This window comes from Schistocerca serialis, chromosome 3 (assembly GCF_023864345.2).
Source record: "Schistocerca serialis cubense isolate TAMUIC-IGC-003099 chromosome 3, iqSchSeri2.2, whole genome shotgun sequence".
Taxonomy (NCBI): Eukaryota; Metazoa; Arthropoda; class Insecta; order Orthoptera; family Acrididae; genus Schistocerca; species Schistocerca serialis.
The window spans coordinates 857,070,609-857,096,073 of record NC_064640.1 but is presented as its reverse complement, the minus strand read 5'-3'; the positions used below and the strand labels follow the sequence as shown (position 1 = coordinate 857,096,073).

General features: G+C 36.5%; 1 protein-coding gene across 3 annotated transcripts in view; it reads right to left on the bottom strand.

Annotated features, from left to right (window-relative positions):
- LOC126470988 (5-aminolevulinate synthase, erythroid-specific, mitochondrial) overlaps nucleotides 1-25,465 on the bottom strand; it is a 113,330-nt gene that overhangs the window by 41,046 nt on the left and 46,819 nt on the right. The window contains exons 1-5 of one of the 3 annotated variants that reach the window (XM_050099032.1): nucleotides 10,365-10,446; nucleotides 9,525-9,597; nucleotides 8,501-8,650; nucleotides 7,745-7,858; nucleotides 5,468-5,557 (exon numbers count right to left, since the gene is read on the bottom strand). In XM_050099032.1, coding sequence (XP_049954989.1) covers nucleotides 5,468-5,557; nucleotides 7,745-7,858; nucleotides 8,501-8,642 — 346 coding nt within the window. In that variant the 5' untranslated portion in view covers nucleotides 8,643-8,650; nucleotides 9,525-9,597; nucleotides 10,365-10,446. Of the gene's footprint in view, nucleotides 1-5,467; nucleotides 5,558-7,744; nucleotides 7,859-8,500; nucleotides 8,651-9,524; nucleotides 9,598-9,794; nucleotides 9,821-10,364; nucleotides 10,447-25,465 lie in introns of those variants that run through there. The other 2 variants (XM_050099033.1, XM_050099031.1) reach the window with 2 other exon arrangements.

The following is a 25,465-nucleotide window of genomic DNA, read 5'->3' as shown; positions in this document are numbered from 1 at the left end:
TAATCTGTACAGAGTATGTTGATAACCACAATCTTATAACAGCCTGAAGCACTAATGAAAACCTCATACAACAGGATTTACAAATTGAAAGAGAAATACTCATGAAAAGTACAGTTTACCCACAAATCTTTGACACTACTTCACCTTATTTTATCCCTTGATACTACGGCTTAAATGCAATATTGCACACACACATTGTGTAATATGTAAAAATTAATAAAATAGTGCCGCATTTGTTGTAGTTTTAACTTAAATGCTGATCTAATGATGTATCAAAAATACAAGAACAAAAGTTCTCAAATAAAAATGAGCAAATTCCATTCTTTTTTTAGACACAAATGGTATCATAAGCCAAGGAGAATAAAATAAAGCAGCTTTACTTTTTGGAACTGAGAACTTTTTTAGGGTTAAAGTGCGGGATACCTTATGCTGTTCTTTGTCACTAACTGTCATACTATCATACGTTCCCCTCCTCTTCATATTAATAAGAACCTTCTACAGGCTTCATATTCTGATTTTACATTCACTTTGACTGAGGAGTACAGTTTTCATTCTTCATATGAGACTTTCATACCTAAATAATAAGTGTAATTCTAAAAATTAAAATTAATCTCCTATGACAATGAAATATTGGAAGTAACAAAGAAATATAAAAATTAAAAAAAATTTGGACAGACTGTGTGCTGAAAACAGGTGTAAAATGCAAATGTGTGATGCCTCCAACAACTACCAGAGCAGAATATTGTCAAACGACATTTGACAAAATCCAAAGAAATTCTGGGCATATGTAAAGACCATTAGTGGCACCAAAATTAGTGTGCTATCACTACCGAATGAGACTGGAATTGAAATTGAGAGTACCAAAGCAAAAGCTGAAATGCTTAACTCCATTTTCAAATGTTCCTTTACCAAGGAGAAATGACCCAACTTAATTCTCATACCACTGAAAGGATGAATGAAATAAGTAATAGTGTCAGTAGATTGAAAAACAGCTGAAAATGTTAAAACTTAACAATGCTGCAGGTCCCTATGGAATCCCTGTCAGATTCTATCATTAATTTGTAGCCGAGTTAGCCCCTCTTCTAACTATAATCTATTGTAGACCCGTTGAACGAAAAACTGTGCCCAGTTCTTGGAAAAAGACGCAGGTCACACCCATCTACAAGAAGGGTAGTAGAAATGATCCATAAAACTACTGTCAAATATCTTTGACATCGATTTGTTGTAGAATCTTAGAACATATTCTGAGCTCGAACTTAACGAGGTATCTTTAACAGAATGACCTCCTCAATGCCAACCAGCATGCATTTCAAATACGTTGATCATGTGACACCCAACCTGCATTTTTCTAACATGATACACTGAAAGCTTTGCATCAAGGCAACCAGGTAGCTGTAATATTTCTGGATTTCCAAAAAGCATTTGACTCAGTACCACACCTATACCGATCGTCAAAAGTACGACCATATGAGGTATCGAGTGAAATTTGTGACTGGAGTGAGGACTTTTTGGTTGGGAGGACACAGCTTGTTATCTTGGATGGAGAGTCATCATCAGTTGTAGAAGTAACTTCGGGTGTGCCCCACAGAAGAGTGTTGGGACCCGTGCTGTTCATGTTGTATATTAATGACCTTGCAGACAATATTAATAATAAAATCGGGCTTTTTGCAGATGATGCAGTTATCTATAATGAAGTATTATCTGAGAGGAGCTGCATAAATATTCAGTTAAATCTTGATAAGATTTCAACTTGGTACACACATTGGCAACTTGCAATAAATGTTCAGCAATATAAAATTTTGTGCTTCAGAAACCGAAAAAACATAGCTTCCTATGACTATAACATCAGTGTGTCACTGTTGGAATAGGTCAACTCATACAGATACCTGGATATAACACTTTGTAAGGATATGAAATGGAATGATCACATAGATTCAGTCATGGGTAAAGCAGGTGGTAGACTTTGGTTAATTGGTAGAATAATGCAGAAGAGGAATCAGCCTACAAAAGAGATTGCTTACAAATCACTCATGCAACCAGTACAAGAATTTTGCTCAAGTGTGTGGGACCCATACTAGATAGGACTAACAGAGGATATTAAATGTATACAGGGAAGGGCAGCATGAATGATCACAGGTTTGTTTAATCCATGGGAGAGTTTCACAGGGATACTGAAGGAACTGAACTGGCAGATTCTTTAAGAAAGACGTAAACTATCCCGAAAAAGTCTAGTAACAAAGTTTCAAGAACCAGCTTTAAATGATTACTCTAGGGATATTCTACTACACCCATATGTATTGACAATGTGAGTCTGCAATGGAGGAATCCATGGCTACAGACAGCAGAGCAGCTACAGTTGGCCGAAATATCAATTTCTAGCACTTTTCTGGGAGATGCAACAATTGTTTCCCATTTCACATGAGATTTTTGTAATATACAGCAGTCTCCACCAAGAGAATTTATGTGCTAAGATTGTGAACATGAAGGCAGTTCATGTGGCGACTTGTACAATGAGTTTCATTCGCTGTAATGCTCTCAAATATTGCCAGTTCGAAGCCTTTCTGTAAGACCTGGAAAGCATTTGTGCTAAAGTGCTGTATCATAGTGAAACATGCTGGCTGAGTCGAGATAAAATCCCCGAGAGATTTTTTGAGCTTCTTAGTGAAACAGATATATATACAGATAGGAATAGTAAGTCTGTTTCAAAATTGAAAACTGAAAGGTGGATAGCAGATTCGGCCTTCCTCTCTGACATCACACACGATATGAATGTTTTGAATTATTTATTGGAGGGTAAAAATGTGTTAATTTTGAAGATTTATGACTGCATAAAGGGTTTTGAAAAGAAACTCTCTCTGTGGATTACACAGCTAGGAAATGGGATCTCTGCTCCATTCTCCAAGTTGTCATTTTTAACAATGGGAGCAAAGTGGAATTTTTAACAGTATCAAAATATTATCTTCTTCACAAAGTTGAGATACGTTTCCCAGATTTTGAAAAGTTACATGAAAAGCTTAATGTCTTTCGATTTTCTTTTTCAGTTGATGTTGACAATATGCAAACTGTGCTACAGTTAGTATTTTTAGACCTAATCTGTGACAAGCACTTGTACGATATGATTCATAACAAAATACGAATCACAGACTTCCGTAAGAATTTTTCTTAATGTAAATTTCCATGACCTTACAGATTTGCAGTTATGATTATTCCAAACCCAGATCTACGAATTTTTCCACCCCCCCCCCCCCCCACCACCCCACAGTAATTTAAAGAATGAAATGTACCCACAGAAGCTCACTGACAGGCTTCAACTTAAAAACTTTTCTTTGAATTAGCAGTATTAAAAAAGCAATGCCATACACTGATGTTTTAGTGAAAATCAGAAGTTCCGTCCTAAAATGGGATTCATCACAAGATTGCACCAATCTTAAGAAATATCACATTTCATGGTTAGCTGCCCATTACTTTGCTTCATTAGAATATTAAAAAAGGACATTTCATTTCTCTTTAATATTACAGTTTCAGAAAATAAATTTGCCACAATACACATTAATCAACCCCTTGAAGCGATACACGTCTGTATAATATGACATTATCGTTGGCTTAAACTCGTTGCGAAGCTATCATGTTGCGGTACCTCCCTCCTTTCCCTTTTCCTCACCTCCCCCCCCCCCCCTTTTCCACCATACACTGCTGTGAGCCAGCCAGTTGTGTGCAAGCGTAAGCCACCTCACATGAGACTGGTGAACAAGCCTGATGTAAAGAATAAAATTTTATGCACTGTACTTATCATGCACACAGATTTAATCAAAATGTGATTTACAATTTCATTAAAGAATAGACCAAATGTGGCTCATGGGAAGAAAATAGGAACACTTGTTCGCAACTAGGTGAAAGGCAAACATTACAACAGTGCCACTGAATCATATTCATTACATATAAAGTTCCTACAGCATTTCATAAAGATGAAACTGCACCAAGGTATAGCAGTAATTGCTTATATTTTCAGTGTGACATAAAATTGTAACTGAACAAAACCTTTAAGGGGCTCCCGAACACCCTATACTTGCAATGTTAAAATAACGCTTATAAATTACATCTTTCCTCACAAAGTATTTGAGGTAGGAAGTTGAACTTTTTACAGATTATTTATTGGAATATGGGCTACAACTTAACACAGGGATTTTACAAAATTTTAGTTCAGTTATTAAAGATGATTTTTTTTCAATTGTAATGAAAATTCACAACATTTTTTTGCAATTTTTTATTTATATATTCAAAAATATTCAGTTTTTTGGAAAAAGGCTGTGTTAAATTATGCAGAAGGTACTGTGTAACATTTACTGAAAGTTTGAAACAAATATGTTTGGAAGATCCTTAGAAAACATGTAATTAGTATGAGAAAATAAAAGTTTTGGGAATCGAGCGACAAAGATTGGAGTAACTTTTTAGTGCATTCCAGGTCCATAGGATGGATTATCTTCATCCTCTGCAAACTCCTCCTCCAGCTTCCTCTTGTTCCTCCTCCTGTTTACTCTTGCTTGTATTTCTAGACTCTTTACAGCCCTGTCTGCAGCCCGAAGGCGTTCCTTGTCTAAAGCAAGCATCGCTCGTTGTTGTGTTCATAGATTTTGCTACCATTTTCTTCAGTTGCAGTTACTGCAACACTGTTCCAAAAGGTGGTCATGTATGAACACTTATCACATTTCAGTTGTATTTCACTAGCAAGTCCTACGTGCTTTATTATGGAGAGTTCCAGACCAACTTCACTACAATGAATACATCTTACACAGTTTGAAAAAATTCCTTTGAGAACCGACATATCAAATATTTCATTCACATCCGATTCGCCCATAAAACATTCATAGTTTTCACTCATTGAACCAAGCTTCTTCTGTGAAGTATTTTCTTTCCCACTTTGACTGCTATGGGCAGGTGTACTTGAGAGGTTAGGTTCACTCACTTGGTTATCGTCTTTATTGTTTACAGTAATAACACATACCTTTGGCTTTCCAACATTTCTCCTTTTCTTAAAAGCCTTCAGAGGATTTCTAATAACTTTACTTTTACTCATTATTATACTTCAACAAAACAGAGACTCAAGAAACAGAATTGATTACGAATATTTTTGAGATAACGACAGAGTAAATAAACATGAAACAATCGACAATCACACCAGCAATACATATTGAACCATCACAGGTTAGCCACAACACATACTTTATCTCACATCACTAAAATGTACCTGATGAACAGGGACGTTAATAATAACACCATTTGACAGCAGTTTAACAGCGCCACAGTGGGTCACGCCCATGTAGAACACATTTAAAAAAAAAATTTAAAAATAGTTGTAGTCTTCGGAATTGAATAAATTATATCTCTATTAATTTCTGGAGCCCCTTAAAGTAATACAAAACCTTTAAAGTAATGCAAAACAAAGCACAAATTTATATGGGAAACTCACCACCAGTTTTGCTCTTTTTCAAAGGAATTTCAGTTTTTTCAGTAATATCTTTTTCTTCTAACTTTGAAACTTCTTCTCTTATCTGCTCCACTGTAACACAAAAATACATAACTGACATGACTAGAAGTCATTTCTAAATACAAAAGAGTTGCTATGTAAAATATGGTAAAAATTAAGGAGCTGGCACAAACTCTCATAATTGTTGGAGCACTTACGATGGTGTGAGGGATTGCAAAGTGATGTACAAAGAGCTGAATTTAAATAGGTAGTGAGAGAATTGCAGGCAGGTATTTGTTTTCTAATGATAAATTTAACTAACATCTCATCATTAACCTAACATATTCTTGGACTACAATATGAAATCCTTAATCCCTCCTTATCATTTAATCCGATGAGATATGTGCCCAAGTGATTGGAGATGACACATGCGATGTATGAGACACAATACGAGCCGACATGTGGATATCTGTTATATAGCTATACATTTATTTGTTTCACATGATACCACTTGTGTAGACTTTAACACTAGTTTAATTCTTGTTCCTTTTTTTAAATTTTTGTAATACAATATTTCAAACGATACTTTAAAATATAATTTTTTTTACACATAAACAATACTTTAACAGAGATTATAATTTTCATGGGCTCCTTCATGTTTGACTTCTTCAGAAGGAATGTAATAACACTTTGTCTAAATGTAGATATTGTAAAAACAATAATTACAAGAACAAATGCTCCCCTCAAATGAATTTCTAAAAGGAAAATACCTTCAACTCTAAAAATTTGTAGTCGTGCATGGCATGGTAGTATCAAAAGCATTTGTGGTAGATATAATTCCACTTCACATAACATGCAGTCCCACACTGTTTTACTTCATACTTTGTGTGTCATGCAAACTTTGCACAGCCCCCCCCCCCTTTTTTAGGCCTCACAATGATATGTTTTGGGAAACAGGTCCAGTATTGTGCTTGGAGTCAAAGAGGTGTCGGCTTTTCCACATTTTTTAACATTACTTCTGGTATAGTTCTTCAATAATCCACAAATGTTTCCTTTCTCTGGTCGTGTATTATTGTGTGGATAATGTATGTATTAAATAAGCCACATACAACACACCAACATTCTTTGGCATGACTTTCATTCTCACAAGTGTGACTCATGATGTTTACATTTGGTTCACATTTCTTTCCACGAGTCGGACTCGTGAAAGTACGGCAAAGGGTTAAAGCTATCAATTATAACAATAAAATGAGATTACTCACTTGTTGCTGGTTACCCAAAAACTCTTGTCCTGTTGAGTATGTGAAAAGACACATTGCAGCAGAAAGAAAAGCAACCTGGACTCTTTAACTATACCTCAGGTATTCATTGGTTCACAAAATACGTGTTTATCTGTCAACTATTAACAACATACCAAAGTATAGGATACTGGTTTTTTATGCAATTTACATTTTCACTGTCTGTGCTCATTTCCCACATAAATGTAAATGATGCATGCAGAGAATTCATGTCATACACTAAAAACTATGGTCTGTAACATATGCTGGCAACCAAAGATGGAACTGACATGCATTCATGCTGGACAGGAAATGACAGAAGAAAAGACACAATATTCAACAAACAACAGCACTACCAAGTAAAGCATGCTTTTGAGGTACTTTGTAGCTCTTATCATAGCATATCTGTGTGTATGTTGGAACTTCTAGCAAGAGTGAGATTATGAATGGTCTTGGGCATGAAAAAATGATTTGGTATCTGTGATATGCTGACAATGAGATTATCAGATACAGGTTGCTGGCTATGATTAGCCTAGAATGGGGAAGGAAACCATCCATATCTTTTTCAATAGAACCATCTTATAACTAACCCTAACCGATTAAGTAAACCATTGAAAAGCTAAATTTAGACAGCTAGATGAGGATGGGAACCCTGCACATCCTTATCCACATTATAAAGTGACCATAGTTTATAATGAACATTTGTGTTAAAAGAAAGAAAAGAGATGGCAATTAAAAAAGTGTAGCTGAGGAAGGAATCTAGAGAAATCAAATAGTTTAAGGAGCACAAGAGCTTAGTGGACACTTCATAAGTGCAAGGGTACTGGAAGTGATGATAAAAGTAAAAGCCAGTTTGACAGAACAAAGCCATTACAGTGTGGTTTCAAAACCTATGTTTAGGAGAGAGGGGGTGGCAGGCTAAGGCTCTCAGCTAATTACCATGTGTGTAACCACCAAATGATCACACTATTTTAGTGACACAGAACCAGTTAACAATACTCACCTTTTTCTGCTGATGGAGACAGCTCAATAACATCATCTTGCATTTCTTTGCTAGCCTCTTTTACCAAAGGTGTAACCTCTGCTAGAAAAGGACACTTTTTCATGGCATCTGCTGCTGCAAATGGAAAAATTAGGACTTTCATTCCACTACTGTACAATAATTTTCATATTTATGTATTATGGCTGTTATTTTAACCAAACTTTACATTACAATAACTCCTGAAATGGTACAAGTGAAAATAATGACCACATACTGACACAGTCAGACAGTAGCAGCTCATAAAATATAAGAAATTGTCAGTCTGAAAGATGACATGCAACCATATTCCTTTACTATGCAAGGTTCCGAGAAAATAATTACGGTAGCTGTAGAATCACAATTAACTTTTCTACATAATACAAAATACAAAGATTTACTAGAAGTGAAATTAAGCATTAAGGACATTAACTAACACCATAGCTCACACTTATTTAGTTAATAACCTCCCAACATCCATAATGTCACATCAGATGATTTCTTGATATTTCTCACCATAGTTATTTCAAACATTCTAGAGCACCAAAACAGATTTCAGTGCAAAATGTTTAGTAACAAAAACTTAATATCTTGAAACATTAGAATGCTTCAATTCAAAAAACGGCATCCACAAGCAGAGGGGGAGAGCTTGTTTGTAAATAACAGAGTTTTATCAAGAATTTTACCTACAGCACAATATGTCTATATTAAAAAAGTAAATATACTTAAATTGCAAAATACCTTCAGCATTTGAATCAACTGATGCCACAGTAGTGACAAGGCGTGAGATCACGGGACAGAATTTTCCATAGGTTTTAATAAGATTGGCCCCATAATTGCGAACAAAATTTGGAGACAAATATGACATAAAAGGACACGGCATATTTGTGCCTGTCAAAAGAGAGAAAACAGAAAAACAACATATTTTAGAAAAAATGTATGAAATAGTCAGTACAAATAAACAATCTGAAATTTGTGATGGGTTCCCTTTAAAATTTTACCCAGCATATTTGCAATACCAAAACAACAACAAAAAACTAGTCGCCACTTGTATTTCAGCAGTAGTCTTTTTTACAAATGAAAAAAGTTAAAATCATATGTCTTGATGATACTTCAGAACTGTACCACACTATTGATCTCTACAGCACACATGATCATGTAACACATTTTGATCAATGTTACTACTAAATACTTAAAGTCGTGTTATGATTAGGCCTACTTCCAACAAAAACGTAAATTTTTGCATTTGTAGAATATTAATGCAAAATTACTTATTTTTAATATTACATTGTATTTTATTCAATTTCTTGCAGATTAAAGTTGAAATTAATGCAAACAATATTCATATGAGAAATTCTGAAATAAATCTCAAGTAATGTGATAAAGAAAAGCTGGCCCATTATTCATTTATTCCAGCTTTAACAATAAAGTAAGCATAATTTACAAAATGTTTAGGAACATCTGTGCCACTTGTTTAAAGAATCTTGTCCTGTGGTAACTGTCAAGGTTTCACATATTATGCTTTCATAATATCAATAATAATGATCCTCATCATGTGATTGTATGGGAGATGAGGGTAGGTCTGAAAGTTCCTATGCTCAGGGTAAGTCCAACAAATGCCAGGTGAGGCCAAAATTGAGAGCAACATAAAGAAATTATTCCCACCATCTGCGACGGCACAAATTTGACAGCTAAATGTATTTTGAAATCAGTGCATCAACCTTTCTATAAGTGTGTATATTTTCTCACCTGAAGTTTTTCTTACCTTTATGAATGTGTAGTATATTTGAAGAAGTTGTGTTAAAAGTCTGTACAAATCTCAGTGACTGGCGTGACAGCTGCAAAAGAAATATTTGGAATTTAAATTCAAGAAACACACACACACACAAAAATGGGTAAGTGTGCATCTATAATATATACAAGCCAGTCTGTATGTTCACTGATGAAAGATGGCAGAGATGTAATGTTGCTGGTATGTGACTTCCACATAGGAATGATGTATTACAGTTATAGCATGAGTATAGTAAATACTTACAATAAGACTGTTGCAGTTCCTTGTGCCATCAAAAATTTAAGCCAATAGTCTTGTATCCATGGCAAAAATTAACACGAAATACATTGAGAAAGTATGTATGCACATGTGTTTCCTTAATGATTGCTTCAGTTAGGATTACGAACACTATTCAGCCAAATAAACTTCTACATCAACAGCTTATATTCGATAACAGTTTTTGAAATACACTTCAAACTGAAAAAATTACGTCGTGTTTATGTTGGGTAATAATGTCATAGCAAACAAATGTACAAACAAACAGAATGGCGAATTGTTCGAAGACTTTTAATGACAATTGTTGTTATACATTTAAATAGGCAATACGCACGACGTTGTACTACAGCTGACTTTAATCGCCAATAGATTACTTCTTTTAACGATTCTATTGTTCTTTAATTACGAAAATATATTCGGGAAGTTTCCCCATGGTTAGCATTTTATGGGCTCTATTTAAAGGAAATGACTATCTTGCAGAAGAACGCCGCTAGGACATCACCCTGTAAAATTAACTTTTTTATGATCTACGCCGTGCCACGAAATCCTCAAAATTACCTTTTCAAGTAAACAACAGTTCCTCTAACGTGAACTATTTGCCCATTCACAACCACCTGGCAAACGGCAATTACTCCAAAGAGATCACAGGTTACGTTGACCGAAGATATAATTTATGGCGAGCGGAGCGATGCTCTCATATGCAACGAATTGACACATGATTTCTCGTGCGCTGTCAAACGATTCATTCGGTCGCTACGGCTAGGTTGTTGTTACTCGCTCGTTCTTGAAGAAACTTGTCATTATATGGCTCGCTCGTGCGATGTTGAATATAAAACTGAAACCAGGCATTTGCAAGATTAAGGAATACCGAAACAACACGCCAACAAGAAATTATAATATTCGACGACTAACTTTATCCGCAAGTTTGATTGATAATTTGCTATGTCTATGAAACCTGTCTTCATTAACATTCATTGATTCACTGCTTAAATACTACCATAGATTCAATTTGCAATGTGTTTTACAAAGAATTTATGTACTTTAGAGGAATTGAGACTAATGGGATGGACATTAATTCTTTCACGGAACACATTTTAGTACTTAGTTCCTCTGTCACATGTTGTTGACTGTAGAGGGGTCGTTATGACAAAGTTTTGTGAATTTCGTAACTGTCAAGGAAAGAACTAATTATCACGAGGGAAAAAAACGCTTTCTACATATACTATTGACTGATTGCAGTTTTCTCACATTTTGTAAATATAGAGCAGTAAATAGTGTTCATAGTTCTGCGTAACAATTTTTTCAGCAGCCTTGATGTATATATCCCCAAGAGTAAGGCACACGTTGACAATTATACTGAGAGCTGCAGACACACTACTGTTCATGTAAACATAGCCTGAAACAGCATGTACCAGACAAGTGTAATCCGATCAATTCCTGAAACTGCTGATGAATATGTTTCCCCAAGTTAGGAGGTAACAGTGTGCCAATTTCTTTTTCATCAGCCTTCGTAAACACAATTTTTAAACACTTGCACCTAATGTGATGACTTTTCTACCTATTTACTCCCCACACAGTGATTATGAAGACAGTCGAATAGAATGCAAATATGAGTGATGAGACACATGGCATCATTTGGCAGACTTGTTTCAATAAAATAATAAGTCTTCAAATAAAGAGTTACCTGCAGATCGTAAATGGAGGTGCTGAATAAAAAATGGTTTACTAATGACCGAGTATAGTGTAACCCACAGTTAATGCTCTTCTCACTCGATCGCAATTTTTAGTACTGTTTGGAATCACTTTGAGGAAACATAGGTTTTTATTACCCTCCCCCATTGTGGAGGCTGCAACTGTTCTAAAATAATTTGATGAATTTTGTGAAACAATGCACATCATAATTGCTTACAATTTTTGTGAGAGGCTAGATCCAACTTTTGCCCAATTATTGCACACTGTATGCTTTGTCTTTTTATTGTATAAAAAATAATGAGTTTATGAAGTTTATGGTTGAAACAGGAACAATCTCAAGTGCGCGTACAAAGTAAATAACATGAATGTCTTTAAGCATCATGCATCACATCATCTGTGTACTTCTGATACCATTATGTATATTCCATCCAGAGTTTGCGGTTAGTGTTTTGGTGTGACATTTCTCTGGACACTGAAGTAGGTATATTGGCTTTATCAATTTGACATTTTTGTTATCTATATGAAACTTCAATTTTAAAACTGTCTATAATGTTACACCATGTAGAAGAAAAATGCTCCATTAAGGCATAATTTTAAAGCATCAGGAGCCATATAATTTTGTGTTTGCCAGAGAAAGCAGATACATTATCAATAAAGAAAGGAGAAAATGTTTAGCATTACATATGAGCTTACCTGTATAGTGTGGGAGGATGTGTATGAAACCGTATGTAAAATAAAATGTTAAACATCACACCTCATAATGGGAACCCAAATGCACACAAAAAAATGTTGTCATACTCTTACTTAGAAACAACATATATTTTGCAGTTCATTATAGTGCATGTCACATATACCACATTCTAGTAAAATAAAAAATGTGCAATTTTAGGACATACATTCGTGCAAAACATGTAGTGATAATCCTCCCATTATTTCTTTCAAAAATGTAATTTGTGATAACTTAAAACATCATGGGACACTTCATTGACTGGATACTATAAAAGCTTTGTTTCCACTGCTGATAGAGAAAGCAGTTCAGTAACCAATGAATGTTGTTTATCGTGACAGTATTCATTTATATAAGTCTCAAAATTTTTTTGCCTTGGTACATTTAAAGGATAACCTGATCTATTGTGATTATTAGGAGTTGACTATCATAGCTTGTTTTGTGGTGGTACTCTACACGTGCCGGTCGCAGTAGCCGAGTGGTTCTAGGCGCTTCAGTCTGGAACCTTGTGACTGCTATGGTTGCAGGTTCGAATCCTACCTCAGGCATGGATGTGTGTGATGTCCTTGGGTTAGTTAGGTTTAAGTAGTTCTAAGTTCTAGGGGACTGACGACCTCATCAGTTAAGTCTCATAGTGCTCAGAGCCATTTTTTGAACTTTACATGTAACAGTTGTCTGAATTAGGTCTCTGAGGCTAAGAAATAAATCCATGCTACAATAGAACATGGCAGTGTCTGAGGTAGAGGAATGATGTTAATGTCACCAATGTTGCTGGGAGGAAAAGAACTATGTGAAGTACTCTGGGGCATCATAGCATAGATACCCATTTCTATGCAGTTGTTGCCCAAGTTAAAGTTTTTGTAGCTCAGTCCAATTTTACTAGCTATCTCCATTATAGAATCCCTGTAGGTTGATGCATAGGACCAAATTTTTGCCCCATCAAACTTAATTTGATGCTTATATTTGAGGCTCCCCTTTACAAAAGCTGATTTGTACAGATCTCAATATTTCATGTAGTGCCACACAATGTTCTTACACTGTACTTGCAGACTGAACTGCTGCACTCTCAAGGAGTATTAGAAATCCTTAGATTCTTTTACTGGATGTAGCAAAGCTTTGTCACCTTAGTGGTCATAAACCAGGTTGTACTCCTCATTTGACCAGGCCTCTGTCTATTTTTCTAAATATAGTCTTACAGAAAGGAAGGAGTACTGTAGGTGAATCACCTTGTCATGTTTGGTCATCTCCATATTTTTATTTATTAGTGAGTACCATCTTATTTCCTCATCTAAAGTAGCCTATTTCTCAGAACATGTTCTTCATATGTGTGGTGTAGGATTCTTGTATGAAGTTGATGTAGTTCTATGTATAAATATATTTAAAACTGATCTTTTCTGGACCAGGTAATGAAAGTTTTGAGTCAGCTTGTGGTATACAGTGTGACCGAACTGCCCATCTGATTTTAAGTACAACATTTTAAAACAGAAGTTAATATTATAAAGACACAACATTAATACTTCAGCAAAGCTCTTAAAGTTAATCATGAACAATGTTGTTATAATTATCAAACATCCTTTTTTACATGGATGTATTGATATACGGTGACTGTTGAGTGAAACTTCCTTTTATACTGATGTCTGACAACCAGAGACATAATTATGCCTTGAGCACTAGCTTATTTCCATACAGACACAGAGGGAATCAACTGTGTTCTCAATAAAGAACACAGCCTGCCATTTACTTTAAGTGATATATGAGAGTGGTTTGATAAGCCTGGTAAAAGAGAGAGAGAGAGAGAGAGAGAGAGAGAGAGAGGGGCAAGAACAAATGTTTGTTCCATAAGCAGCTCACCTTACTTCTCAACAGTCTCCTTTGAGGGGTATACACTTGCTGCAATGATCCTCTAGCTTTTTCACACCACTGGAAAAATAGGTTCTGTCAAACTCTGCAAAATACCCATTGGTGGATGAGGAACCAGTTCAAAGCCCATTCATGCACTTCATTTTCATCACTGATGTGTGGGATGGTGAAAGAGCACTTGTGTACATGACAACCTCAGCCTTTTCTCAGCCAATGCAAGTTTCAAACTATCCAACAATGAAGCATAAAAGGGTCCAGTTACAGTTCTGCCTTTTTCCAAGCAATCTATGAAAATTGTTCTTCAGGGATCCCAAAAAGGAGTGGCTGTCACCTTAGCAGCTGACAAAATGGTCTTTGCCTTCTTCAGTGCACTTACACCAGCCTTTGTCCATTGTTTTGACTTCTGTTTTGACTCCGGTGTGTAATGATGGATCCAGGTTTTTATCAACAGTCACAAATCGGCGAAAAAGTATTTCGGAAAAATATCATGCACACAATTCTGAAGATAGCAATAGTTTACAAGTGCGAGAATCATTGCACAATCAGCTTAACAGCTCATGTGATTAAACATTGTCAGGCATTGTATTGAAATGTTCTGCAAGATGGGCTTTTGGTCGAATGTGAGCAATCACAGCGCCCACCTTAGCCACCTCAACTTCTTCAAAGCCAATTTCCTTTGCAGGATATTATGCACTCAGTTGAGCTGTCTGCAGCCTCAGCAATCTCATGAATTTTTATTTGGTCTTGCATTATCATATCATGGATTTTGTCAATGGTCCCCTAAGTGATGACATCAACTGGATAGCTGGAGTGTGCTTTATCTTTGGTGCTTGCCCAACCACATTTAATTTCATTAATCCAAAAGTAAATGGTCTTCAATGATGGTGCAGTGTCTGGATGAACTTCATCCAGTTCTGTTTTGATTTGTTTGGCAGTCCAACCCTTCAAATGAAAGTGTTTCATAATGGCATGACAATCAGTGTTCACCATTTTCTATTGCTGGTGTACTCACCAATTCAAATGGCTGTCAACAATGAACTGTACACCGTACAAGGTTGAAATTCTTTATACGATCCTTAGAATAATCAAGTTCACCAACCAGGAAGGTGCAACCAAAATGTTCCATTCTTTCACATAAATTTACCAGACTTATCATACTACTCTCATAGTGAAATATCAGAAAAATCATTATTTGAAATGGGCCTCCTATTGAATGTGGGTCTGTCATGTTAAAAAATTTAACCAAGTAATATGGATGGAAGTATTAATTCCTTTCTAGGAACTAGATTGGTGGGTATACTGAAACGGTGCATTAATAGTTATAGTTTATTTTTTGTCATTGATCTGTTTTACAATGGTTTTAGACATGTTATGTTGCAAATTTATACAGAAATAAACAAATTTCTTGGAAATTTGCCATTTTATACATGAAGTAATTCTGTAGTAATGTTTACTGATAATATTTTTAATCAGTGATATATGATCACTTGCATTGATTTATGCAACAGTCTAGCATTCATAGGGAAAGTCTACAATCTAATTGTTCTTGTCATACTGCTAATAATAATAAATAATACATTTAGAAGAATTTTTTTAGTTCACCTATGTTAAACTCGCAGCATAGAAATATTAGGACATTTATACATTACTGCAACACTACATCTTAGTCTGTATGTTTTCTTATGTATTTTCAGCACTACATTTTGTTTTCCTTTTCGTCCTTTCAGGAAAATTTGACATTCCAACTTACATTTGTCCTATGGATTTGGCAACAAGTATTGTTTTACCTTATACCAGCATCCAGAGATGAGGTGTTCCTTGAGTTTTCTTTTGAAGGTGGTCAGTTCCTTTATGCTCTTGATGCTAAATAGTAGTCTATTATAAAATAAGCATCCTGCAACTCTAGGGTCCCTGTGTCATTTTCAGTCTTTTGCTGCAGATGTGGTAATTTTCTCTGGTTCTTGTGTTGTGATCATGAAAGTCTCTGTTTAGAGGTGCTGTACCATTTACCATTAGAAGAAGTATTGTCTCATATATGTACAAACTTGGTACAGTTGCTATTCTAAAGTCCTTGAATTTGTTTTTGCAGAATTCCTGAGGTGTTAGTTTAGCTATACACCTAATGGCTTCTTTTGAAGTTCTACAATTCTTTCTACATGTACATCTGCACCACCCCATATTGGGATACAGAACAATGTGTGCGGGAAAATAAGTCCATAGTACATTTTAAGCAAGGTTTCTGTGTCCACCGTATAGCACTTTTTATCATTAAAAATATATTCATACTTATTTTGGAACAGATCCTGTCAAAATGTTCTCCCCATATCAGAAATTTGTCCACATCTATACCCAGAATCCTGTTACAGTCCACTGATTCTAAGTGTACATCACCAACGCACAGAGTAAATTCCTCTGCTCCGCTGGTTCTGTTTGTTTTGAAATTTGTACACTTAGTTTTGTTGCTGTTTGTCAATAAGTTACTTTCTGTAAAATACCTTTCTGCCATTTGCAAGTTCTCACTGGCTCTTTTTTCCTTCTCCTTCACTGAGTCACTACATACTAGGAAAGTTGTGTCATCGCCATACATGATCACTTTTTCATTTAAAGCAGGGGGCTTTTTTCACCTGCAGAAAATCAGAGCACACATTTCTCTCTGTATTTCCCAGATTTATGTTTTATTTCCTTTCCCCTCTTATGCCATTGCAGTTCAGTTTCTGTAGAAGATTCTCATGGCAGACACAGTGAAATGGTTTGAAAGGTTTAAATAGACACTAGATACTTTTTTTTTTATGATCCAGTTCCTCACTGATGTGGGTTACAAGGTTTGTCACTGCATTCTTGGTGGATTTTCCTTTTCTAAATCCATGTTGTGCACGATTTAAGATGTTATGCTTCTCTATGATGTTCATAAACTTATCTTTAATCACTGCTTCTAATATTTTTGACAGAACAGGTGTGATCATTATGGGCCTATAGTTTCTGGGGTTTCCTTTATCCCCTTCTTTGAATACTGGCAAAACTTAACTCATCGTTAAACATTTTGAGAATACTCCTTGCTTCAGTACTGAATTTATCAGGAATGCTAGAGGCTTAGCAAGATATCTAGCACAGTGTTTGACCATTTTTGCTGAGATGACATCCAGACCACCTATATTTTTATTTTTTAGTGCTCCAAGTTTTTAAGAACTTCCGATTCATCTGTAGGGAGGAGGTATAAACTCTTGGGCACCTTTTTGGGTCTTTCCGTTCTTTTTGGTACTGATATGTTTTGTTTTAGAAGTTTCTCCACTATAGCTATATAGTGCTGGTTGAAAATATTGTACACTTGTTGTGTCACTTCTTCCCTTCCCGTGTCAATGCTATATTTGTATCTTTCAAAGCATGCAATTCTTTTCTGTTTTCATAATTCCATACTGTTCTAAATATGTTAGAAGAAGATTGTATTTCAGATTTTTGGTGGCTGGCCTTTGCTTCTCTTATCATTGTGTATGCTTTCTTCTTACACTTGTAAGCCTCATGACTGACCTGATCTTTTCTTTTCTGATACGTTTGAAAGAGTTCAATCAGTTCATCTCTTAATTTTTTAATTTCTGTGGTGAACAATTTTTTGTTTGGTTTACCCCTAATAGTTCTGGATAATTTAGGACAAGCTGTATGTATGTGGTGTCTTAATCTGCCACAGAAAGATTCTCGCCTCTTTCTTTGCAAGCCTCCATAAATCAAGCAATGAATTTCCTGCAAGCCAGTGTAGCTAGCACATTACAACAGACTGAAGTAACAAGAGTCATCATTCTGGAAATTGAAAAAGTCATTAAATCTTTCAAAACTAAAAACTCCACCGAAGTTGACAACATCTCTAGCAAATTATTAAAATCCTTCTGTCCTCTTTGTAAATATGATCCCACTTTGCTTCTTTTAGAAAAAAAAAAAAAATGTAGGTCGCTCAGATTTCTAAGATTAGTTTGTCTAAATTCAGCCACTACATTTTCCTCAGTTTTTATGTGATCTCGCAGTTCAGTTGTTTGTCCAAAATGGTCTGAAACAACAGTATTTATAACCTCAGCTTTTTGTCTGTCTGTAGGTGTATTTGACAGAACATGGTCTATTAATGTGCTAGATGTTTCTGTATGTTTTGGATTTGTTACATGGAACCGGAGATTGTATGTCCTTATAATGTCTCGTGTGTCGCCACTGACTGCATATCCATACTTAAGTCACCAGCTATTATTACACAAGTGCATTGATTTGGTCCTTTGTGTCCTGAAGTACAATTCTGGCTGCAGTCATTTCCATGGTAAATCATAATATAAATAAATAAAACTCATCAGTTTATGAAAGGTCTTTTACTTTATCAGTAATCCAGATTCAACAGAAGTGCCCCACCTTACCAAGGAAATCCAGTTTAATTATGTGATCAATAAAATTCTCTGCTTTAAGCACCAACATCATAAACAAAACGTGATGGAAAACTTCCATGGGTAACAATATATGGCACGGTAATTGTGCTGTCTCATAAATAACATTGTACATGATGTATATTTATTTGCATACTATCATCTCAACTGTACTGGCTATTACAAAGAAAGCTGATCAGCTAGCACACAAGTGAATCTGAACTTCTTTGTGTTTTGGGAAAGAAGAAATGCACCCAGGCACTCTGTTACTTCAGTGATGACAAAAGATAAGGTAAACTGGGCTAGCGGAAGTTAGCAATAGAAAGTGTGGCCAGAAAATATTTTGAAAACTGAAGAATCTAAAAAACAACAGTCCTCATGTTGTTCACATATAGGGAAAAGGAAGATCACGTAGATATATTGATAGAGGAAATAAGACTGGGAGAAGTTATGGTATCTCTATTACATTGTTGAGAATCATATTAGATGATAAACTCCAATCAAGATAACATACAGACATTGCATGCATATAAATTAAGCACTGTAATATTTTCTGTGAAACAGCTTGCACATTATGCTAACAAACAATCTTACGTACAGTATACCATACTCTTTTTGACCCATGCTTTTAGTATGGAATCACTGTTGGGGGTAACTCCCTCAGCAATAATCCAAAAGTTATTTTTATATTGCAAAAAAGCCATTAGGAACATCCTGAGTAGAAAGTGTTGGAACCCTTGCTGTTCATGTTGTACGTTAATGACATGGCAGACTATGTTAACAGCCACCTTAAACTTTTTGCAAATGATGCAGTTATCTACCGCTAAGTACTATCTGGCAAAAAGTTACACAAATGTTTTGTTAAGATTTCAAAGTTTTGCAACAGCTGGCAATTTGCTTTAAATGTTGGGGAATATAAAACTGTGAGCTTCACAAAATGAGTAAAATATCAAGATCACAGTTGTAATTGGTCAGCTTATGCAAATACCTGGGTGAAAAATATTTGTGAAATTATGGCACAGAATGATCACATATGCTCAACTGAAAGTAAAGTGAGTGGTAGACTTCAATTCATTATTAGAATACAGGGGAAATGCATTCCACCTCCAAAGGAAGTTGCATACAAACAGTCATATAACCCATCCTAGAATACTGCATATGTGTGTGGGATGCACACCAAATTGGGCCAACAGGGAATACTGAATGTGTGCAAAGAAGGGCAGTGTGAAATGTCATGTGTTTTTTCAACTCACTGGAGTCTGCAAGGAAATGCTAAAAAGCATCAACTGGTATACATTTGAGGATGGCCTTCAATTAGCCTGCGAAAGCCTGCTTAAAAAGTTTCAAGTACTAGTATTAATCAAGGAATCTGGGAAAATACTGCAGCACCCTATGTATCAGTCTCATAGGGACTGTGAAGAGAAAGTTAAACTAATTACAGTGCACCAAGAAGTGATTAAACAGTAATTCTTCCTGCAATCTATACATAAATGGAATGGGGAGAAAGTCTAAGATGTGGAGCAATGGGAAGTACCCTCTACTATCCACTTCACAGTGTTTTCCACTGTATAGATGCAGTTGTTGAGTCACACAAGAGAAAAGCTGTCAAAATGATGTGAAACATCTATCTCGTGTATTCAAAGTGAACCTCCAATGTCCGAAGTAGGACTAACTAGTGCACTTAAAAAAAACTGCTTCAAACAAATATAGAAATACAATGAGGAATAAGTCTCAAACTTTGACTTTATTTCATTAAAATTTAATAGGCCTGAAGAATAAGAAAGACCAACTGCTAAGACACATAAAAGATGAAGAATATAGAAGTGAACCTGATATACTTTGTTCTTTGTTTCTCAGAACACCCTATCACTGACGGAATCCATGTTACAGATTGAAAATTTTGTTTAACTGCTCATTACTGTAGATCTAGTTCGTGGAAGGGTGGTGTTGTGATATTTGTTAGAAATAATGTGTGGTGTCATAGATCGATACCACTGGCATCTCACAGTTGCAGTTTGCAATGGGAATGCAGATTTCCAACAAACACAAATAGCGGTCGTGTGGGATCCCGGTGGATCCAATGAAGTGTGCCCACTGAGCCACACCTTCAGCAGCTATGACTTAAAGTGTCCTCTGCCACTACAACATAGGATGGCTGGCAGCAGCTACATGACCAGTCTGTTGCAGTCGTAGTCTTCAGTCTTAGTCAGCCTCTGACAGTTTGCTCATGCATTAGTAGCGGGAGCCTCACACTGCACAAAGCTCTTTAGTTTGCTTCTTATAATACTTGAACCTTATTGCTGCATGTTGTTTTGTAAAGCTTTTTTGCATCTCTTGGAGAAAGCCGCAAGTTAAGTAGAACTTCTGTTTAGGGTATTTGTGTGTTCGCTAATCATTTCTGCTCCTGTCCAGCTTCCGTATGATGACAGCTGCTGCACCACTCTGTAGACCACCTCTCCTTACCATTGTGTACTTAGTAGTACAAAACACACTGTACTGTATAAACCTCCAGATTTAAGCAAATACAGTGCTGAACAGCACTTTCAGGTATGTGGCATCAAGATAACAGCAGATAGCACAACAGTTATTGTGCTGTCAATTTATGGGGCCCTTGCTGGATATCTGAATGTTTTTCTGAGACATTTTGAATCACTCTTATCCCACCTGCCTAGAAAAACTAAGTTATTTATTGTAATGGGTGACTTTTTAACAGAAAATAGAAACAGGACAGATCTTGAACACCTGATGTGCTCTTACAGCTTAGTATCAGTGGTAGGTAGTCCAACTGGAGTAACAGCAAGTGATAGTACTTTAATAGATAATATATTTATAAAAAAACATTAATGTAAAAATTTAACTTTGAAAATATTATAAATGGCATCTCTGATCATGATGGGCAGTTCCTCAACATAAATCGTATAAATGTAGTTGGGAAAACATTAGGATCATAAACAGACAAACCATGGAAAATTTTTAACATCAATTATAGCATGTGGACTGGTCTCCAGTATATGCTGCTGTTGATTTGAATGCCAAATAGAATATATTTATTGATGAGGTTACAAGTTTATGAAGAAAAATTTCCTAAAAAGTTAGCGAGGGAAAATCTGTTTAAATCAGGTCACAGGCCTTGGATTACTAAGAGCATCAAAATTTCTTATTCATTTTTCTTTCTTTTCTTTTTTCTTTTTGCAGCAGCCAAGAGATCAAGATATCCAAATACTATTAGGCATTACAAATTTTGCAATAAAATTCTTAACAAAAGCATACTGGCATCAAAGAACATGTTCTTGAAGGCAGAAATAGCTAACTCATGCAATAAAGTAAGAACTATCTCGAATTTTGTAAAGAAGGAAAGTGCAATTTGCTGTGAAAAATTAAATTAAAAAAATAAAGATCATCTTGTTAGTGATCCAAAAACAATTGCTGATATATTCAACAAACTTTTGTTAATAGTGACAGAACAAATAAGGTTGCAAGCCTCCATAAATCAAGCCATGAATTTCACACAAGCCAGTGTACCTAGCAAATTACAACAGACCGAAGTAACAAAAATCATTCTGAAAATTGAAAAAGTCATTAAATCTTTCAAAACTAAAAACTCCACTGCAGTTGACAACATACATAGCAAATTATTCAAATCCTGCTGCAGCCATATAAGTAAAATCTTTTGTCACATTTTCGATGCGTCACTTAAGCAAAGAATACTTCCTGAAAGGCTAAGCATACAGTTCTGAAACCTTAGAAGGGAGATATTGCAGATACTGCAACCTATTGGCCAGTATCACTACTGTCAAGTTTTTGCAAAGTTTTAGAGAAACTAATGCATGTGAGGATTGTTAAACACCTCAGTGATCATAATGACATCTGCAAAATTCAGTTTGAATTTCAGAAGGGGTTATCAATAAAAGACTGCTTCATTTCCGGATAGTATTTGTAGCAACTGGTCTCGTCTGCTGTAATGATGCCTAAGTCTACAAACATGCGACCACGGTGCCTCACATGATTCCACACGAAGCATTTGCTCACAGTTTTCTACAGCTTTACAATCAATGTCAGAAGTTTATTGTAGCCAATAGTGATTACTTTGAGGCCAGTAAAGTTAATTATTTTGTAACACTCGTTTCCTTTATTTTCTGAGACCATACATTGAAGTTTCCAAAACGCACCTTGTATAATGGGAGATGGATATTTCAGTTGGACAACTCCAATTACCAGTTCAGCTTCCTCAGACATGAGATCAAGGTAGTTCTCACTCCTATCTGCATATCATGCTGTCATCCAGGTTCATGCCAAGTACAGTTAAAAATGGTTAATACACTGAACATTTGTTCTGCCAACCACATTCAGAGTTATATATCTCAACAAAATGTTATCTTACTTGATACGAGGAAGAGGATATTAGTGGTTAACGTCCCGTCGACAACGAGGTCATTAGAGACGGAGCGCAAGCTCGGGTGAGGGAAGGATGCGGAAGGAAATCGGCCGTGTCCTTTCAAAGGAACCATCCCGGTATTTGCCTGAAGCGATTTAGGGAAATCACGGAAAACCTAAATCAGGATGGCCGGAGACGGGAACTTGATACGAAATCCAAACTCTGGAAAAGTACTTGAGAACTGGTCACAGTAGCGGCATGTGTGCGATTTGCTTTGTAGATGCACAGCTCTTCCCTGGGACTCTTTCAATAAATAAAAGTCTTCTCTGCTTTTGAGTTCACGTGTCATTACACCAAGTGCAAATTCTGTCAAGCAATCGACATGACGGATGCCGCAGTGCTATCAATCGTTTTTGTATCATTAATGCTTAGTTGCACACCCGACATGATTTTCGTTTCTGTTGACAGGTATAGCGCACTTAGTTCAATTAGTCCTTAGCTGTCCCTGATAGAATTACAGTGTCAATAGCAAGCGTCCAATTTTCATTTCTCCTCTTTAGATTTTAATTCTTTTTCCAAATTTCTCCTTCGTTTCCTTCACAGCCTGCTCGATGTACAGACTGAATAATATCGTGTACTGGCTGCAACCCTGCCTCACTCCCTTCTCAACTACAGCTTTCCTTTCGTGCCCTTTGACTGTTGCAACTGCAGTGTGTTTTCTTTGCGGTTGGTACGTATTCCAGTCAACATTGCCAAAAGCTTTCTCTAAATTTACAACTGCTATAAACGTAGATTAAATCTTGTCCACTTGATCTACGATAACTTGTAGGATCAGTATTGTCTCGCATGTTCCTACATTTCTTTGGAAGCCAAACTGATTTTCACTGAGATCAACACCTACCAATTATTTTTCCATCTTCTGTAAATAACTTGTGTCAGTATTTTCCTTCAACGACTTGCTAAACTGATGGTTTGGTAACATCATACCTATCAGAACCTGCCTTCTTTGGTAATGGAATAAATTAATTCTTCTTCAGATATGAGGGTATATCGTTTGTCTCTCATACATTCTGACGAAAAAAAAACGACGCACCATGGAGGAATTATCCGAATGGGACGGAAATCGGCAGATGTCATGCACAGAGTGACAATTATTGAACTATATGAAAAAACGTAAATTAGTTACAAACTACGCCGTGCATACACTTTATTCAACATGCAAAGGTCACTACGGATATTGGATTTAGGTTATGGCATGTTCGTTATGCCTGCAAATATTGACGATGATGTGGCGCAAAGGAATAGCGAAATTCTGCACGACCCGCTGAAGTGCCGAAACATCGATGCTATCGATGAGCTCCTGAATAGCCGTTTCCAGCTCAGCAGTGGTTTTGGGGTTATTGCTAAACACTTCGCCTTTAATATAGCCCCACAAAAAGGAGTCGCATGTGTTCAGATTCGGAGAATATGGCAGCCAATCGAGGCCCATGCCAGTGGCCACTGGGCACGCCAGAGCCAGAATGTGGTCCCCAAAGTGTTCCTCCAGAACATCGAACTCTCTCCTGCTTCAATGGTGTCGAGCTCTGTCTTTCACGAATCACATCTTATGGAAACCAGAGTCACTTTGGATAATGGGGATGAAATTAACTTACAGAACTTTCATGTACCATTCGATAGTCACTGTGCCATCAAGGAATATCACACTGATTATTCCATGACTGGACATTCCACACCACACAGTCACCCATTTAGGGTGAAGAGACTTCTCGATCGCGAAATGCGGACTCTCAGGCCCAAAAATGCACAAATTTTGCTTATTGACGAACCCACTGAAATACATGTGGGCTTCGTCGCTAAACCAAACCATACAGTGCATACTAATTCCCATCATGCCCCACAGCCAACCGTGCAGTTTGAACGTCCTAACGCAAGCTGTTCCGAAGTTGCTTTATTTCATATAGTTCAATAATTGTCATCCTGTACATGTGCAGACAAACAAATGATTATCATTTCAGAAAAAAATTAATGATTTATTCAAGAGAAAGTGTCATCTGGCCTGGTCTGGCGTGTCATTTCTCTTCGTAGCAGGACCCTTTGGTTATCATCTGCTTCACCCTTAAATCACGGTGGTACGTCGACGCCCCGTTTTGTTGTCCTTCATGGCAAGCCATCCTTGGGCTTACATTTCAGCAAGATAATGCCCAACAGTGCACGTCGAGAGCTTTCACTGCTTGTCTTCGTGCTTGCCAAACCCTACCTCGGTTAGCAAGGTCGGATCTCTCCCAAACTGAGAATGTTTGGAGCATTATGGGCAGAGCCCTTCAACCAGCTCGAAATTTTGAAGATCTAACGCGCCAGTTGGACAGAATTTGGCACGATATCATTCAGGAGGACATCTAACAACTATATCAATCAATTCCAAACCGAATAACTGCTTGCAGCCGCGTGGGATTAGCCGAACGGTCTCAGGCGCTGCAGTCATAGACTGTGCGGCTGGTCCCGGCGGAGGTTCGAGGCCTCCCTCGGGTGTGTGTGTGTGTGTGTATGTGTGTGTGTGTGTGTGTGTGTGTGTGTGTGTGTGTGTGTGTGTGTGTGTGTGTGCTTGTGTGTT